General features: G+C 39.8%; 2 protein-coding genes and 1 long non-coding RNA gene across 20 annotated transcripts in view; 1 reads left to right on the forward strand and 2 right to left on the reverse strand.

Moving 5' to 3' along the window:
* The window catches only part of LOC131255808 (uncharacterized), a 66,771-nt gene extending 65,660 nt beyond the window's left edge, over nucleotides 1-1,111 (reverse strand). The window contains exon 1 of the long non-coding RNA XR_009176468.1: nucleotides 892-1,111. This is a non-coding gene — a long non-coding RNA (uncharacterized LOC131255808). The remainder of the gene's footprint in view (nucleotides 1-891) is intronic.
* Nucleotides 1-1,876, forward strand: part of LOC131255805 (uncharacterized) — a 149,275-nt gene extending 147,399 nt beyond the window's left edge. For 12 of the 18 annotated variants that reach the window (XR_009176458.1, XR_009176459.1, XR_009176460.1 and 9 more), the window contains 3 exons: nucleotides 688-905; nucleotides 1,354-1,397; nucleotides 1,592-1,876. The gene's annotated coding sequence lies outside the window, so the exon portion shown is untranslated. Of the gene's footprint in view, nucleotides 1-687; nucleotides 906-1,353; nucleotides 1,398-1,494 lie in introns of all 18 variants that reach the window. The other 6 variants (XR_009176449.1, XR_009176447.1, XR_009176455.1 and 3 more) reach the window with 4 other exon arrangements.
* Nucleotides 1,877-5,937: 4,061 nt separating this feature from the next.
* Nucleotides 5,938-9,465, reverse strand: LOC131255214 (receptor-like protein 7). Its single transcript, XM_058255910.1, has 4 exons — nucleotides 8,890-9,465; nucleotides 8,544-8,643; nucleotides 6,139-8,456; nucleotides 5,938-5,991 (listed from the first exon to the last, which is right to left on the reverse strand). Exons 1-4 carry the CDS (start codon nucleotides 9,463-9,465, stop codon nucleotides 5,938-5,940), a joined length of 3,048 nt encoding a protein of 1,015 aa, XP_058111893.1.
* Between the last annotated feature and the right edge of the window lie 9,828 nt (nucleotides 9,466-19,293).

Genomic DNA, 19,293 nt, shown 5'->3' on the forward strand with positions numbered 1-19,293 from the left:
AATTTGATTTTGGGAGAAGAAAACACCCTTTTGAGTAATTCTTAACTGATTTTCCCTGAAGCTGGTGCTTCCCTGCTGCACCATAACCATTGCATGGTTACTACACCCCACGCATCACGCATTGTTATAAAGATTAAGCTTTCCACTAAGGTTGAAATACTACTTTCTCACATAAAGTAACCTGGAACATTTCTAGAAAGTCTGAAAACAACGAATCTCCTTTAAACTCTCCCAAAGTGTAGTATTCACCTAATTTGGATAAAACTCCCACAGTCCTACATAAGGGTATCAACACCAAACATTTACCATATTTGTATTTTTCTAAAATCAGTTTAAATATCATTTCCAAACACAAGTTTCAGGAAATACAAAACCAACCATCCTTACAAAAGTCCTAGAATATGGGTGTTTGATCGTTATGGCCTAACCAGAAAATAACAATCTGTAAATCCAGGAAAAGGGACTCTGTATGACCTTGTAAGCATATGACAGGAGTAACAGTATGTTCTGTCAACTAAAATTTTGAATAAGGCAATATTTATGTTCTATATTTGTATTTGGAACAACATGGCAAATTCTTTTAACGATATGCCACGAAACAAAACCGATCCATCAACCAAACTGTAGTGGTAAAATATCTATTTTTTCCTCCCTTGTATTTGTCTTTTTAATGCTTTTCCATTCCAGGAAACTTAGAAGAACATATTGGAAATTGGATAACCAAGAGATGACACTAGATATGAAAATTCACCTCAATCAGAGTATATTGACCTCCCCCAGTACAGGCAAGCAACATGTGTATTCGCAGCAACCATTACTCACCAACAGCTTTGATTCTGTTCGCTCATCATTACCTCCTAGCTTTGCCACACTACTGACAAGTTGTTCAACAGAAAATTTGAAAGGTATGATATGCAAACAAGAAGTGTTGTTGTCTTGCCATATTGTTGTGTAGATTTTCTTTTGTACATTGTTCAAAAAGCTTGTGGCCCGACTGAAAGCTTGGTTGAGTTGACCTGTTCAAAAAGGTGGCAAAACATTCCAAGTTGATGATTCACTTGGAGTATTAGTAGTTTCAACCCAGCAAGTTTCTGGCTTGTTGAAACCGAAGTGAAACTTTCAGTTTCTTCTGGGAATTGCTGGCATTTTGTTTGGTATCATCTTTTTGTTGATTCCATCAACTCCTTTACCGCTTCCAACACAAGGAAAACCCAATTGAAATTGGTGAACTTTTGGCTTGTATTATTGGTTTATGTTGGCTTGTAATTGAAAGGTCCCCGTCACGATTACACTTGTGATCTGTTTTCTCTTTCTGTACCAATTTCTTCTGACCGAGGTTTACGAATGTTGCAGAGGCACCTGAACCAATGGAAACAGAATTCGTGTCCCAAATCATTGTACTGTTTTTTCTCTTGATCATTCAATTTCTTTGATACAATGTTCCTGCTACTCCAATATATGTTTATTTATTTATTTTGTTCTTTTTGTTAGCAGAGATACTTGTTGTATTCTTTTGATTACACAACTAGCTCAAAGTATTTGTTAGAGTCAGAACCTACATCGAGTAATTTGATTACACATTGGATTGCAGGGATATGGACCGCGAAGACGATCAACCCAACAGTGCCATCTATGTTCAACAAGCTAATGCATGAAGTGGATTGAGGAGAGGTTTAATAGTTCGGTCTTCTCCATTTCATTGGACAGTGTGGCCAATCTAGGAGTGGACCACATGAAGGATTTTTATTTATTTTTATGTATTCAAGACCATTTTCAACATATTATTGTAAATATTATATATTTTATTCTAAACTAATACAATTTTTGTTTAATATTCATTTTTAATTGTACCCTAACATTTTTTAGGTTTCAAATATTAAAAAATACAGGCTTTTGCCATGGGTTGCACGGCTTTTAACAGCGCATCTCAAACCTTTGTTGTGCTTTGGAAGACATTTATTGACACTTGGACAAACTTTTATTTGACGTTTTTAATGTTCCTAGGCGCTTTTTCAATGATTACTGTTGGTAGGGGTGCACATTTAACCGGTAGAACTGTAGAACCGGACCGGAACCGACCAAACGGTCCGGTTTGGTCCGGTTCTAGAGTGCACCGGTTCCGGTTCCGGTTCCAAAAATCAAAGAACCGGTGACATCGGTTCGGTTCTCGGTTTGGGGGTATGTAGAACCGAACCGAACCGAACCGAACCGTGAACCGATCCGTAGAACCAAACCGTGGATCCGATCCTTGAACCGAACTGTGGAACCGATCCTTGAACCAAACCGATGTATTTTTGCATACCTTATAATTATTTTCTCTAGAATAATTATTTTCGTAAATGTATTTTTGAACACTTTATACAACATCTAAACCATTCATCAAATGGACCACAACATGGATGGACATGGGCTTGCAATTGGGCTGGATTATAAAAAGCCAAGAACTGTGGAACCGATCCGGAACCAAATCTGTTTTAACAGTTCGGTTCCGGTTCGGTTCTAGGGTGCCAATGGTTCGGTTCCGGTTTCACCCCAAAACCGGACCAAACCGAACCGTGTGCACCCCTAACTGTTGGCCAGCAACGGTGCTTTAGAAGACTTTTACCAGTGTTTGGACAGACTTTTGCCGGCACTTTTTCAGCTTTCCCATACACTTTTTTAGTGATTACTAATGGCTAGCAGATGCGCTGAAAAAGGAAAAATGGGCGCTGGAAAAGTCTACTCAATCATGGTGGCCTGAAAAAGTGCCGGTAAATGATGATGAGCACTGGTAAAGCCTTTGCCGGCGTACCTTTTTTTGGGTGCTTGTCTGAGTACCGATAAAACTTTACGTGGCGCTATTTTTGAACTTTACCGGCACTTTTGACTGCCGATAAAAGTCATTTTTCTTGCAGTGTATTTAAAAATCAATTTCAAACCTCAAAGAAAAAAAATGCAAAGTAGGATTTAAAGGTAAGATGCATCATAAAAATTAGGGAAGAAAACCATAATGGTCCATTCATCCGGTAGGTTACTGTTGAACTGAGTGAACGACCAGTGGTCCAACTCAATCTATGTGTATGTCCCGCCTAGTGATGGGTTGTTCTAACTTTTTTCTTCAAGTAATCCTCGTGGTATAGCCACTAGTTTTACAGGTATGATGAGAGGTGCTTTTGTCATTTTAAGATATTAATATGAGTAGCCTGGCCAAGGGCAAATGCATATACCCTGCACTCACACCAAAACATACAAGACTTCTACCTGTTACACGCAAAGGGTAAAACACTTGTAATCTATCTCGACCACCGAATTTCTTGTGTGACATGCGCTTGGTGCAAACAACCCCATAAACAACTCCTGTAGGCTAGAGTTTTAGTAACAATGTAAAACCATGCCTAAAATTTCTAAGTTAACAATGTGTGGTTTGCATGTGTTTTGGATCAAGATGACTCTTGGAATATTATTTATTCATCCTAATTAGCCTAATTTGATAATTGGATTGGATAGAATATACACACCATTTAGGCCACACACATAACCTATGGTTGGTGTTCCCTCTTGCATTATTTCTTCTATTTAGGCCCAACTCAGTTGTGGATGGAGATGAATTTTTGTCTTATGCCCTAAAATTTCAGGGATACCTAATTTAGGGACTGGATGTCAGGCACACAAAATAGTGGGCTTAGAGCTCAACTGTTGTGATTGAGCTGTGTTGTAGGCCCACCTTAAAGGCATGCATGAAAATCATGCATATCCATTCATTACGTTGACAATACTGTAGAAAACTATATATGATTAAAAAAAAAAAAAAAACTCAATAATACAAGTGTGGCTCACTTGATGATCTTTAGGTTGGGACCTACCTTTCTAGGGATGGTGTCATATATATTGTCACTTTAGTTATATAAATTCTTAAATGTAAGGGAGCAACCTACTGTTGGTGTGAAGTTTGGAGTTCCAAACCATGAGCTAGAAAAGTATGAATACCTTTTATTTTTGCCCGTTCCCTTTGAAAAGTGCCCATGATTTGCAAATGGTCTCATTTGCTAAGCCCTCCTGTCTGTGCAATAAGCTCATGTATGGCAACGCATGTTGCAACACGGGATATAAATGTGAGATCCAATCCATCCATTAGGTTGGTCTGACCTTTTACATGTTTTCCTAAAATAAATCTGGTCCACTAAGCATGTGGCCCCTTAAAAGTAGATCAACCTGATTCTTGGGCTAGGGAATGAATATGGTGATACTTTTCTGATGGATGGTTGGATTTTGGCTTCGTAGTTCCATGCTGGCATTATGGCATGTAGATGAGCTTTGCTGCACATGCATATGGGCTTAGCAAAGCTCTCGAAAGTTGATGGATGTGAGATTGTAAATGTGATAGAAAAAGTATGATATGTAACCCACCAACAACTATTAATTTGGGTATATTTGATACATCAATCAACACTTCCTTTTCCCTTATGCTAGCTAAGAGGTGTGTAGAGTTAAGCACTTGGACACGAGCATCCAGATTGAAAATTAAGCTAAGCTAAATAGCTTATCTCTCCGTATCAGGTAGGATACAAATTTTTTTTTCCACTTATTCTTCTTTACAAAAAGGTGGGAGCACACCACCTGTAATTTTATTTTTATGGAAAACAACCATTTACAATCCTAAATAAAGACCAAAAAAAAAAAAAATCCAAACAAAGGCAAGGCTAAACCAAACAAAATCAGCCACCTCAAACCAGCAGCGTACATACCTATGTTTCTTGGAGAAGCTAGGAGCCATGAACAACCATAACTTAAATCCAGTACTTATGGTCATCGCTTTAGAGCAAATATTGCTGAGGAAAAAAAAAAAATCAATGAAAGTATCTTATCTATAAATTTATTGTATTTTTTCCTTCCCTTTGCCCATAATGTTAAGAGTCCAGAAAAGAACTCACATTCCTACTCCATATCTAACTCCAAATCCTATCCACATGAATTTTCAGTCCAACTGTGAATTTGAGTATAGTATTTTCAAAGTTTGGTTGGTATTATTGATGGTGGTGCAATGCATTTTCTGGATAGTGGAGGTCCACATAATCCCAAATTTCTTTGGAATGATTTATTTGTAAATGTAAAAAATTGTTTAATTTGTGGTATGCTTAATCCCACAAGGTGATTTTGTGAAAGGTTCAATATCGAGATGAATGTTAGCTATGTCAGTTGCCAAGAAATCTCTCCTGAGATATTGATCTAATCCATACATATGTGGGACTTCTTTTTATATTTATTTATTGCCAAACCATGGATGGGATAGTTAGGATTTTCTGATAAAATTGATTCCTTAGAACCGTAAGCAATAGATGATGGGCCTAACAGATGGATGGCTCACTGCTGAATACGCCCACTTTCCCATAAATTTTGTTCACTGTCTACTAAATAGTTATTGCTCAGATGGAATGAATCATCTTATTGGTGAAATTTTTACATGGTGGCCTAAGAAATGTGTTATGGACGTAATGCACAGCCCATATTGCTTGGTTAGACTGGCCAATTGCCCCTTGCAAGTAGAAAACTGCATGTTATGGTGCCTTCAGAGCAAATGATGATTTCCACACTTCTGTTTGGCATCACAAAAGTCCAACTCAAAAATCACCAAATGGTAACAAGTGATTACTACTACACTCCACATACATAAATGTGGGAAGGTGAAAGAAGTTTGCGTGTGATGATCCAAAAAACACAAAATACAAAAATATACATAAAACACCACTCTTCTTCTTCTGAACGTTTGCTTAGCCCACATTTGTCTAGCCCAGTGGGAAAAGACCACTGGCTAGGTAGGCTACATTGGTTAGATCATCCAGCTCATAGATTAAGTTATCTTGTTGCTAAGGTGGGCCAAAATTTGAAAACAAAGAGACAGCTGAGACATTCTTTCTTTCTTTTTGCAGAAATGTGGGAGCACACCACATGTACTTTTATTTATTTGAAAGTGTTCCGTACAACCATGCAAGCAGGTGCAAATGCAACAAACAACTGCAACATATATGATAAAGACCAAGCAAAAACATAAAATTACAAAAAGGAGAAAACAACTAAAACTTTTTTCTTGTAGCCACAAACTATACAAACATACTTACCCTAGCTCCAATTCTCATACCATCGTTGCTATTTAGAAAATACCATGGAAGGAAAAATCAAAGCAAGCATTCCATCAACAAATATATAAAATTCTCTCCTTCCCTTCCTCCAAAGTGCTAGAGTCCAAAAAAGCATCCCCACACCTGCTCCATATCCAACTCCAAATCCTATCCAAATTAGTTCCCAATCATATTTCCTTTCAGATTGCAGTGTTGACGGAGCGGACGATGGTGCACCCTCGGCATCATTGCATTTCTTTGAGAGTGGAGGTCCACATAATCTTGAATTTTCTTGGAATGATTCATTTGTGAATGTAAAAAACTGTTTACTTTGTGGTATGCTTCCTACAAGGTGGTTTCGTGAAAGGTTCAATACCGAGAGGAATGTTAACTTTGTCAGCTGCCAAGGAATCTCCCCTGAGATATTGTTTTGTGAGAGATCTAATGACTCAAGCACCTCTAGATTCTCAAGTGATGTTGGAATTTGGCCCGTGAAACTGTTGTGCGACATATTGAGTAAATGTAGTGACTTGAGAATCCCTATAGATTTTGGAATATCCCCCTGAAAATAGTTGTTTGAGAAATTAACTGTTGTGAAGATGGATAGGATCTTGGTGAGTTCCCTGTCTAGTCCTTTGATCATTACTGACACCGTATCTTGATAGTATATCATTTTCATTCCTCCAGATAGGGTTCTATGAAGGAAAGATTGAGATTTATCCTCATCCATCATTGCCTTCCAATTCTCAAACATATTTGATGGCAAAGCACCCATGAAACTATTAAAAGAGAGGTCAATGATCTGCAACATTGGGAAGCTTTGATTTGTTTGTGAAAGTATAATGGGGCCGTGAAATTTGTTGGATTTTAAGACAAGAACGCGTAAAAGGGGCAAAGCTTCTGTCCATGATGGAAAGGTGTCATTTATTTGATTGTTTCCAAGGTTTAATACCTCCAACATTTTGCAGTTGGCCAAAGACCTTGGCACAAGGCCCTCCAATTGATTCCCACTGAGATCTAGCGTTTGTATGTTGCATCCCTCTTTAAATGTATGAAGTAAGGTGCCATTGAAAGCATTTCCTTGAAGATTCAACGCGGACAGGGCATCAGCAATCTCACCCAAACATGGTGGAATCTGACCAATGAAGTGATTGTGAGATATATCAAGGACTGTTAGGGATGTTGCATTGCAAACCGATCGAGGGATTTCACCACCAAGGCTATTGTTTGAAACTGAAAAGAATAGGACGGAGGGTGATAGGATTGGAAGTGAACCTTTTAACATGTTGAAGCTAAGGTCAATAACGCTATGGGCACTCAACAAAAGATGGGGAGATAGTTTTATTCCCTGCAGAACATTGTGAGAAAGATTTAAAGAGATTAAAGACCCATTGCCAACCTCCCATATCCATTTGGGTATTTCACAACTAATTTTATTGTAGGAAAGGTCTAGTTCCCTCAACTGCACTTGATTTCTCAAGAAATTTGGAAATGTGCTGATGTTGCAAGAACGTAACAACAAAGATTGAAACTGGGGGATGGAAACAAATGTGGAATTACCACTGCCATATTGGACTGACAGGTTGTTATCTGAAAGATCCAGATAGTAAAGTTTTTTGAGGTTTTGAAATAAACCTAGCTCCACAACACCACTGAAATTATTGTTACCCAAAAGGATGTACTCCAGCTGTGAAGAAGAGGCATTGTGAAACTCCCCAAGTTGACCGCTAAGTTGGTTACCTTCGAGAACCAACATTTGTAATGATGGGAGTGAAAGCAATGATGATGGAATGGTCCCATTAAGCAAATTATTCCCTAAGCTGATCACTTTGAGATTCAAAAGCTCGTTTCCATATGAAGAAGGAATTGGGCCGCTCAATTTATTGGATGAAAGAGACAGATATTGCAGTTTGGTAAGGTTCAAAAGTGAGGATGGTAATGATCCTGACAAGTTGCAATTGCTGAGTTCTAAATGAGTCAAGAATTTGAGATTACTGAGAGAATCTGGTAACTTTCCTGAAAATCCAGTGTCTGAAAGGATCAATTGCTGTACAGTATTGTTTTGAGGGAACTCCGGCAAATTGATAGCTACAAGTGGATTGCCTGATATGTCAATGATTTGTAGATTTGGCAGCTGGAAAACACTCTCAGGGAATTTTCCATGCAATCCACAATCTTTAAGGAGCAGGGACGTCAATGTGGATAAGTTCCCTATGAAATTGGGCACTGCAGATGAGAGATTGGTATAGCCGAGGTCAAGTTCAGATAAGAAATGGAGCTGTGAAAGGGAAGAAAAGATGGAGCCTGAAAGGTCACAACCTTGTAAGATCAACTTGCGGAGACTCCCTGGGAAGCTGGGCACTGCAGAGGAGAGACTGTTATAGCTGAGGTCGAGTTCAGATAAGAAATGGAGCTGTGAAAGGGAAGAAAAGATGGAGCTTGAAAGACCACATTCTTGTAAGATCAACTTGCGGAGACTCCCTGGGAAGCTGGGCACTGCAGAGGAGAGACTGTTATACGTGAGGTCGAGTTCTGATAAGAAATGGAGCTGTGAAAGGGAAGAAAAGATGGAGCTTGAAAGACCACAATCTTGTAAGATCAACTTGCGGAGACTCCCTGGGAAGCTGGGCACTGCAGAGGAGAGATTGTTTTCGCTGAGGTCGAGTTCAGATAAGAAATGGAGGTGTGAAAGGGAAGAATAGATGGAACCTGAAAGAAGACAATCTCGTAAGCTCAACTTGCGGAGATTAGGGAGTGGCAAATCTAAGGTCTGGCCCTGCAGTAAGATGTGTACCCTGTCCAGATAGAGTTCACTCAGATTGGACAGGTTTTGGACGACTGCTCCAATGCTTGGCTTTTCGAGTTTCAGGTATTGAAATCCAGAACCATTGTAATAATAATTCTTAGCAAGATCGAGAGAAACCAAATTGGTCAAGCGGGAGATTTCCAGTGGGATTTGGCCATAAAAGGACAACCGAGAGAGGTTGAGATGGGTCAAACTGGTGAGCTGGTCAAACCCAGATGGGATTGGAGAGCCATCGAACTCATTGTAAGCGAGGTTGAGCTTATGCAGGCTCCGAAGACGAAAGAGGCTTTCAAAATCAATCCGACCAGAGATAAAGAGCTCACTGAGGTCGAGGCTGATCACGTGACCAGTGGGTCCATCGCACGTGATGCGTTCCCAAGAGCAGCAATCGGTATCGTTTGAATTCCAAGAGGGGAGAGGAGGGAAGTCAAAGCCATTCTTTAAGTCGAGCAAAGCAGAGAAGTGATGATGGTTGCATTGTTGGGTAGTGAGAAACAGAAGAGATGATAAAAAGAAGAGAATGAGAAATGCTGGGTTGTTTTTAGAAGAAAAGAGGAGAGCCATTGGTCAATAATAGATGGGTGTTGGGAGTTTGGGATGTGTAGGAATAGGGAGCGTCAGCTTTATTTATAGACAAAAAGTGAAGAGGTTACTACTGTTAAGACTCATACGTGTGAAATACGAGAGCCGCTCGTGGTGCCCGTTTGATTTTCCAAATTCCCAGTAAATGGGTAATATATGTGGGGCCCACCATGAAGTATGTGGCTTATCCACACCGTCCATTCATTATGTCAGCTGAATTTAGTTCATTAGAAAACAATTGAGGAAGATCCAAATCTCAAGTGGACCACACCACATGGAAAAGGGAGTTTAACACCGACCGTTAAAAACTTCATGGGGCCACTATTTCCTTTGGTGTGGTCCACTTGAGCTTTGGATATGAATTATTTTTGGACTTGTTTACTAAAACGATCTCTTCAAATAGATGAACGGTGTGGATATAATAAATACAACATTGTGATGCCCATGCAACTTTGATCTCATTTGACGAGCTCGGCGAGCGTCAGCGGGACGGGGATTTCCAGCCAAAGCCTTTCCCAGGCGCTGTGATGCTAAGTGGGGCCCACCGTGATGTATATGAGAAATCCACACCGTGCATCCATTTTGAGAGATTATTTTAGGACATAAGACCAAAAATGAGGTGGATCCAAAAAGCAAGAGGGCCGCACGGTAGGAAACAGTAGGAATACAGTAACCACGGTTTGAAACATTAATATGGCCAGAAAGTTTCATCTCAGGCAAACTTTTCGGTGTTTTCACTTCATCACAGTGGTAATGACCTTATAAACGGTTTGGATGGCATATAAACATCAAGCTAGATTTGGATTGCATTGTTGGTACTGGTGATTGTGGAGCCCACGTTGTGGAGGGTGTGGTCCTGACTGTGGAGCCCACGTTGATGCATGTATTGTATATCCAAGCTGTCCATCCATATTTCTGCTCCTTTTGAGGGCATTAACAAAAAAAAAGAAAAAGAAAAGAGCACGTCTAAATCTCAAGTGGACCACAGTGCTGATTGAATTCACACCATTAAAAATTTCCTAGGGCTCAATGTAATACCCACCGTGAGTTTATTTGCCATCAAACCTGTTGATAAGGACACAATGACCTGGATGAAGGGAAAACCAAATATCAGCTTCATCAAAAACTTTTGCAGCCCATAAAAATTTTTTAGCGGTTGAGATTCAACAACTACTGTTCCTCGAATATGGTTCACCAGAGATTTGGATCGCCCACGCACCATGTCACTAGCCAGTGGCTACTGATCGCTGCTAAATAGGGCCTATCATGATGTACTTATTTAATCCACACTGTCCATCCATTTTACTAAGATAATTTTAGGGCATGAGCCCAGAAATGAAGGAGATTCAATTCTCATGTGGACCATTTTAGAGGAAACAGTGGTGATTAAAGGGCCACCATTAAAAACTTCTTATGGGTTATAAAAGTTTTGGATCAAGCTGGTTTCAGTTTTTATCCTTCATCCAGGACTGTGTTCTTATCAACAGTGGATGACAAATGAACATCATGATGAGCATTATGGTGGGCATTCAATTAGCATCCTGTCTTATGGCTTGGTCCACCTGAGATTTGGATCCTCTTAATTGTTGGGTTCATGACCTAGATGGCCTGGATATACAATACATACATCAAGGTGGGCCCACGGTCATGGCCGCACCCAATCCGGAAACCTCATCCTAACTATGCAATCCGTGTCCAAAGAAATTTGTTGGTTTTTTTTTTTTTGTGATTTTTATAATAATATTAATTACTAATTTTACTTTTAGATGTCTATTTAATTCTTTTTAAGCAACTTTATTAATTGGTGGATATTTTAATTATTTTAGAAAAAATTGTAAGGGAAGTGGGAGTAAACTAACGGAAGGTACCTTGACAATAACTTAGGGCTTGACTCAACTCGAATAGTGACTCGAGGTGAGCGAAGCATCATATGACTGAGCTCGTTTTAAAAATGAGCCGAGTTTGATCATAGTGGATCTTGACTCGACTCGACTCAGCTCGAAGTTTGAGCTCGACTCGAATATATATTATATATATAATATATTATATTTAAAAATAAAAAATTAAAACTTAAACCCTACTCTATTCATCTATCACTTTCTTATCATTTTCTATTCCTTACCTAACTCGTGCACGCCTGAGCTCCGCTCTCTCCCTCTCTTGTAGGGGTGCACATCGAACCTGTAGAACCGTGGAACCGGACCGAAACCGATCCAACGGTCCGGTTTGGTCTGGTTCTAGACTGCACCGGTTCAGTTCCAAATTTCCAAGAACCGTTGGATACGGTTGGGTTCTGGTTTAGGGCCACGTAGAACCGAACCGAACCATGAACCGAACCGTTGATCCAAACCGTGGATCCAAACCATGGCCCCAACCATGGAACCGATCCGTTTTTCACCTATGTTGCATCTTTCCTCCTGTCACACTTGAGAAGATTACTCTAATGAGAAATTATAGGATCCTTAACCTTAGGCTTCGCTCAGTATATTTGGGTTTTCAGTTCTGACAAATGGCACCCAAATGGATCAGTCATCCTGACCACTGATCTCTTGCATTCCACCATGCATGGACTATGTGCCAAAAACATCCAACTTTGGAAGGTTTCAAGCGCTATTTTTGGAAATTTTCAGTTGAACATAGGCTGTTGTTGTATTCTCTTTTGTCATGTCGAGGACATTTTCAAGGAGTGATCTAAGCTTCTGAAACATGGGCCTTACTTTTCAGAATAAAAAAACCATTTTATATTGTTCAAACCCTCAAGTCAAGGATCCTACATTTTTTATTAAGAACCCTAACACCATACTCTGTCTTTGTTAGCTTAAAGCCACTTAAAAAAGTAGCGGACTAAACAAAAGGTGCTAACACATGCATGTAGTTTGTATCTCTAATTCATGTCACGCCATGCATGCTCCACTTTTCAGAAATCAAAACTTGTGTATATTGTTAAAAGCCCAGAACTGTGGAACCAATCCGGAACCGAACCGTTTTTCACGGTTCGGTTCTGGTTTGGTTCTAGGGTGCTAACGGTCCGGTTCTGGTTCCGAAAATTGTAGAACCATTAGGAACAATTCGGTTTCGGTTTCACCCCAGATCCAGACCGAACCGACCCGTGTGCACCCTTACTCTCTTGTGCTCGAGCTCCATATTCCCCCCATCTCTCTCTCTCTCTCTCTCTCTCTCTCTCTCTCTCTCTCTCTCTCTCTCTCTCTCTCTCTCTCTCTACTCTCCCGAGCTCGTCTCAGCCGTCCCACCTGCACTCAGCCACTCGCTCGAGCTCTCTCTCTCAGCACCAATAATAAGGTACCTCTATAGCTTTATCTAATATTGTATATATATTATTAATTAAATATTTGATTAGGAGTTGGGTTGAGTGTGGGTTGGATTAGTTAAGTCGAGTGGCTAGGTTGAGTCGGTGTCGATTGGGTTGGGTTGTTGGGTTGAGTCGGGTGCTAGGTTGGGAGCAAGCACAACTCGACTCAATGTAAGCTCGCATTGACTCAATCCACTAGCTCACATCGAACTCGACTCGAAAGATTTAACAAATAATCCAAGCTCCATTGGTAAGCTTGAGGCCGAGATCGAGCTCGAGGGGAGCACAGACGAGTCAAGCCAAGCTTGGCCTACCTCAACTCGACTCGGCTCGACGTACAGCCCTACAATAACTTCATTGAGGAAGTACCTTTACAAAAATTTAATTTATAAAGGTATCAGGATGTAAATGCCACCTTAATAAGGTACCATTTTGTAAAATTCCTTTGATAGAATTTAAATAAGCCGCATGACAGAAACAGTGAGGATTGAACATCAGTTGTTGAATTGATCTTGGGGAATAGAAGTTTTAGATCAGGCTAATACTTTTGTATTTTCAGTTCCTCTGGGTAAAAGTGACTTTATGAACAGTATAGATGATATACAAACATGATATAACTGGGGAGATTTCAACTGTAGGCATTTTCCTACTCGCTTTTTCTTGCTGTATGGCCCACTTGAGTTTCGGATCTACTTCATATTTTGGTTAATCTCATAACAGAGTCTGGAAAAATGGATGGACAGGGTGGATTTCTCACAAACATCACAGGTAGGGAACTTTGGGCTGCTTTTTCCTGTAGTGCTGCTACTTAAAGTTTTGGATCTGCTTCATTTTTGGGCTCATACCCTAACAAAACCTGGAAAAATGGAGAGTGGATTTCTCACAAACACCACAGTTTGCCCCACTTAGCTTCTAAGTACAGGAACTTCCAGCCACAGTCTGTCCAAGCAATCCATGTACTGGATTTAGATATTCAGACGATCCTGATCCTTTTAGGCAACATAGATGGATATGGTGAATTTCTCACAAATTTCACATTGGCCCCACTCAGCTTTTGAGCATAGAAACTTCCTGTGACAGGTTGTCTAGGTAATTTGCATCCTTTTAGGTGAGACATCTACACTATCATGATTGTCTGGTAATTGGCATCCTTTTAGGCAAGACATCTACACTATCATGAGCCTAACAAAGATGACAGCCACTCATCAGGTGGTCACTACTTCAGGGCCAGACATGTATCAAGACGTGAATGATTGAAAAAGTGAATTATAGTCACCATATTCTGTATGCATATGTGGGCCCAGCTATTTGAGTCAAGGCATCTTCACTATGAGGATTGCATAGTGAGTTGCTTCGATCTCACTCGTGTAACTTTTTCGATGCGTGTATTGAGTGCTGAAATAAAGTGCACTGAACAAATGCATGACAAAGATGATATTCTGTCATACATTTGATTCATGCACCGTGTCCCACCTGATAAGTTGACTGACCCTATCTTTTTTTTTTCTTTTTCTTTCCAAGCCAAGGCATCTATGTAGTGAGGCACATTGATCTACAGTTCATAAATTCCACATTATGATCATGTGGAGGCATGTACCTTGCACAATAGAGTGGGGCCCACTCACCTTGTATCCAAGATGTAATGTGGAAGTTTGGCTTAGGCCTTTTAGATGGATGGGGTGAACTTTGCTTTATTTCTAAACACTGATAATGAACTGACTACATGAACGGGTATCATTGGACGTGATCATTTAAGGGAGGCGGCATCAAGTGTTCCATTTCCCATCTCTATCTTATAAATGCCATCAGTCCATTTTTCTTAAAATGAAACACTTCAACACGCAACAAGGCACATATACATGCATGACTTTGACAGTCGCCATTAAATGTGGGGCCCAACAAGCTTTAATTTCCAACTGGTTTTGGAATTCCTAACCCAACAATCTCACCAAGTCAAGCAAGTGACGTCGTTTATTCACTAATTCAGTAGTACCTACCACCCACAGACCAATGGGCAAACTGAAGTTGTGAATCGCACGTTGGGGAACCTCATTTTGATGTATTTCAGGAGAAAAGCTCAAGCAGTGAGATTTAGCCCTGTCTCAAGCGGAATTTATATTCAATAATATAGTAAATTGCTCGACAAGGAGGTCCCCGTTCCAGGTTATTTATGGTCGAGCACCTTCGTCACACACTTAACTTGGTTCCTTTGCCCAAGCTCCCAAGTATGAGCATCGTAGCAGAAAAGATGACAAACAGGATCATGGGCATTCATGCTGAGGTACAAGACAAGTTACATGCTTGAATGACAAGTACAAGGAACAATCCGATAAGCATCGGCGACAAAAGGTGTTCGGGGTAGGCGACCAAGTTATGGTCTATCTACGCAATGAGAGATTTTCAACCGAGACGTACAACAAGTTAAAGAACAAGAAGATTGGACCGGTACCGATCCTTCGAAAGATCAATGACAATGCCTATATTGTTGATCTTCCATATGACATGAAGATTTTGCGTACTTTCAACATCGCAGACTTGACTGAGTTCTTTTGAAGTGGAGGGGACTGATGTAGAGCGGGTCATGGATAATTTCATGGCTAGGATGGGTTAGAAGAGGCCTGATCGGAGACGGAGATGATCTGAACCGTCAGTACTTAAAACGGATGTATCTTGCAAACAGGAATGAGTTATCGGACGTAAAATATATGATTTTGGGGTAGGACGAGCTACTTTAGCCACCTAACCGTTCTATGCTAGGTTGCACAAGCCGGATTTGCGAAATACCATCAGATCAATGGTCATTTCCCTATTTTAATTCCGTTTTTACTATAAATAGTATGTTTTAGTTTGATTATAACTCTTCATCCATTGGGCTTTAGGAGTTGCGCCCAACATGAAAAGTGCTTAGAATAATTAGGAGAAGAGTGTAGTACAGCCAAATAGGACACTATTTTTGGCTGAAAACCTTGCGCACTAGTAGACATCACGACCGTCTATAAATAGTAAGTTTACTATTTATAGTAAGTCCCGAATTCCAGGAATTTTAGTTGTAGTTTGATTCCGAAACTTCGTCCGTAGCTTAGTATCCCTATTTAAAGGGGTATAAACTTGTTTATTTCATTCATCAATCAAATTTTGAATTTTATAGAATTTATTTATATTTTCTTGTTTCTTTTCTCGTGGAGGAGTCCAGAAAAGTTCCGTAGATTCAGGATAGTTACCCTCTTGAGGAAGACGGTGCTCAACCTCACCTTCTTCCCTGGACCGACGTGCAAAGAGAGTCAATTGAATCAAACAGCTAGTCATCCATGCCAACCATCCTATCAATTTACTCACGCCAGCGTAGAAAGGTGTGCAGATTGTGGCCATGAAAAGACCTTCATTTATCAAAATGGCTGGTGACATGCCCTACATCCTAAGTGGTTCTACAACCAAAAGCTTTGTAAGGTCCACTGCCATGTTTGTTTCACATCTACAGGGTCCACCAATTTTGATCAGTGCTTGATTTAATCCAACCTAAGAAAATTTTGTTGAAGGTAAATATTGTGTACGAATACAAATGAATGTATATGAATATGAATTCGGAACACTAAAGGCAAAGTTTTAATGGGTCATCAGAAAATCCATGAGTCAAAGTTTGAATGATTTTAGTAATTGCTTTGAACGGTTTATCTCAACTCTAGATTTAATCCTATGGTTGCTATTTGGCCACTAAGGCCTGAGCATGCTTACATAAGACTTCATAGTCCTTCCTCCGACAGGCATGCCACATGAAAAGAGAGGCAAGGGAGTCAAAAAGCGTGTTATGCACGTCCTACCATTCCATCAATTTAGTCATGCATACCAGCGTAAAAAGTCTTGCAGATGGTGACCATGGAAACACCTCCATCCATTAAAATATCGGACCCCACCTTTCCTCATTAATGTTGTTAGAATATATTGCCCGGCCTATTGCTATTGGATATACATAGGTTTTAGTCTTTCCGACCTGGCTTGATCTTTCAATGGTCGGATCAATGGGCCTCACCTTGGATGAAAATGCGAATGCATTACAATGTATGAAAGAATGAAAGAAGTGAACGGGTGTATATTAGTAGTAAAAATATGGCCAGGGGTATATTTTTGTGTCCACGGTAATAGTTGTGTATATCCAAACTGTGAATCTAATGAGGCCCATCATGAAGATGGGACACACTAAAATTCATACTGATAAAAAACTCACATGGGCAACACCATATGAAGCAGTGTGAAAGCATGCTCAACCTTCCAAATTCAAGCAATGTGGTCCACTTATATTTTGATTGGATTTATTTTTGAAGCATCCCATAGACCATGAGGCCCATCATATGAATGGTTTAGACCATTGAAAAGACCATGATCCGAGCGCTAGCACCCCAACATATCTTATTGCTACACGTGTTAATGTACTCTAGCAAACCATGGATGCAGATTCTTCCCGGTACTTTCTTTCTTCTCCCATGTAGACGAGCATGTATGATTTCAACTATGCATGTATGTGACACCAGGCCCTGCAAGTTTTTTAAGAGTCCACATTGAAATAAAGATGTAGGTCCATAATTTGATAAATGGATGTTATATTTGTAGGGAGACCACATAAACACGCAGAGATGAATTAAACAAAGTATTTCAATTGCACAAACGAGTCCAATCACAAATACAAATTTAACGTGGAAAAACTCTTGCGGGAAAAAATTACAATATAAAGCGACAATAATACACTATGAAAGTAGAAAATTACAAGAGATTGGCAGTAACCGATCCGAAAAAGCCTTGAATCTCCTTCCTTAAGCCCAAGCTATGCCCTTGAAACCCTTAAAAATGAATTGAGAAAAACTAGAACCCCTTTATCTTGTCCCCAAATCCTGATTACACCCATATATATAGCATCTATGAGAATCACAATCCAAATCGGAAATAAATCTCGCACTTACACAATTTTGTGCGTGCGCTCAATGGCACCTTCGATGGGACTTCAATGGCATCAACAGGTTGTTGAAGGCATCAAGAAAACACCAAAATATTATAGCAAGAAAACATAGATTTTTTGAATTTTTTCAATGGCATCAAAGTCTGCTCGATGGCATCGAGCGGCCTGTCGATGGCATTGACAGACTTGTTGTTTTCAAATTTAAGACATCAATAACAATCTTTCCATAATCATCATCTAAACAACTTTTCACGCTAGTGTGACTGTGCTACTTGTTGATTATTGAGACTATATCATATATAATATACATAAATTCGTAGGTTCATAGCAATAATAAAATGGTCAAGGGTGTCACAACTCCTCTAATTTGTCCATCCGGTGTTCCCTATTGGGAGCAACTTTGATAGATTCTCGTGTCCATCGAGGTCGGAGGATTGCTGACTATGGGGTCCACCGTGGTGTATGTCCCTTACATCTAGGTCATCCATCCATTATGATAGCTCACTTTAGGGCATGATAAAAAAATAAATAAATAAAGTCACTCATTAAAGTAGTCACCATTTTTCCAAATGCCTTGTATTACAAGTCATGCATGTCAACAAAGTAGTCACCATCTTGTAGATGCCTTGCCTCACAAGTAACAAGTCCAGTCTAACCAATTATTCACATGAAAATGAAAGATTGATAGAATTGATTGCCCATCTCATTATTAGATGATGAGCCCAATTCTTTAAAGCAAGGCATTTACACAGTCAGGATTGCCTGATCAACGGTTCAATCTCACCAAGATTAATTGCTAACGTGCATTTTCCAAGTGGATGCTATCATAATAGTGTATCTATTCTCCCATGATGTGAAGACTTTATACCATGACATCTACTTGCTTCAAAATACCGTTGCAAAGAAGTTGTGGTACACATTGTTATGAATGGAAGCTGATTGAAGCAAATTCAAAGCTCAAGTGGACCATATACAATGACACCCACCATTGAAACCTTCCTAGGGCCCATGTTCATAAGGGCACACCAGGCGATCTGCCTCCTAAATGAATGTGGAATTATTGAATCTGGACCGCCCATCTCACCTAGAAATCTTAACAATAAAATCCTATGTCCATCATTATTGGATCCTAACCATCCATTGAGACAACTAACATTAATGTTAGATCTAGGTTGTCCATCTAAGCACCATAACCATATGACCCAAGCAAATGATTTAGACTCCGCAATAACCACAATGGATATTTGAGCTGCCGGATGTAATCCATCTACTTGGATGGCAAAAACTCTAGATCATTGGCTTTGGGCGATCAGATTGGATTAAGTCATGTATTGTATATCCAAGCTATCCGTCCATATTTCTGCTTCTTTTGAGGCATTAACAAAAAATAAAATAAAAAGCACGTACAAATCTCAAGTGGACCACAGTGCTGATTGAATTCCCACCATTACAAATTTCCTAGGGCTCACCCACCGTGAGTTTATTTGCCATCAAACCTGCTGATCAGGACACAACGACCTGGATGAAGGGAAAAACAAATATCAGCTTCATC

Source organism: Magnolia sinica, chromosome 9 (genome assembly GCF_029962835.1).
Source record: "Magnolia sinica isolate HGM2019 chromosome 9, MsV1, whole genome shotgun sequence".
NCBI classification, from domain to species: domain Eukaryota; kingdom Viridiplantae; phylum Streptophyta; class Magnoliopsida; order Magnoliales; family Magnoliaceae; genus Magnolia; species Magnolia sinica.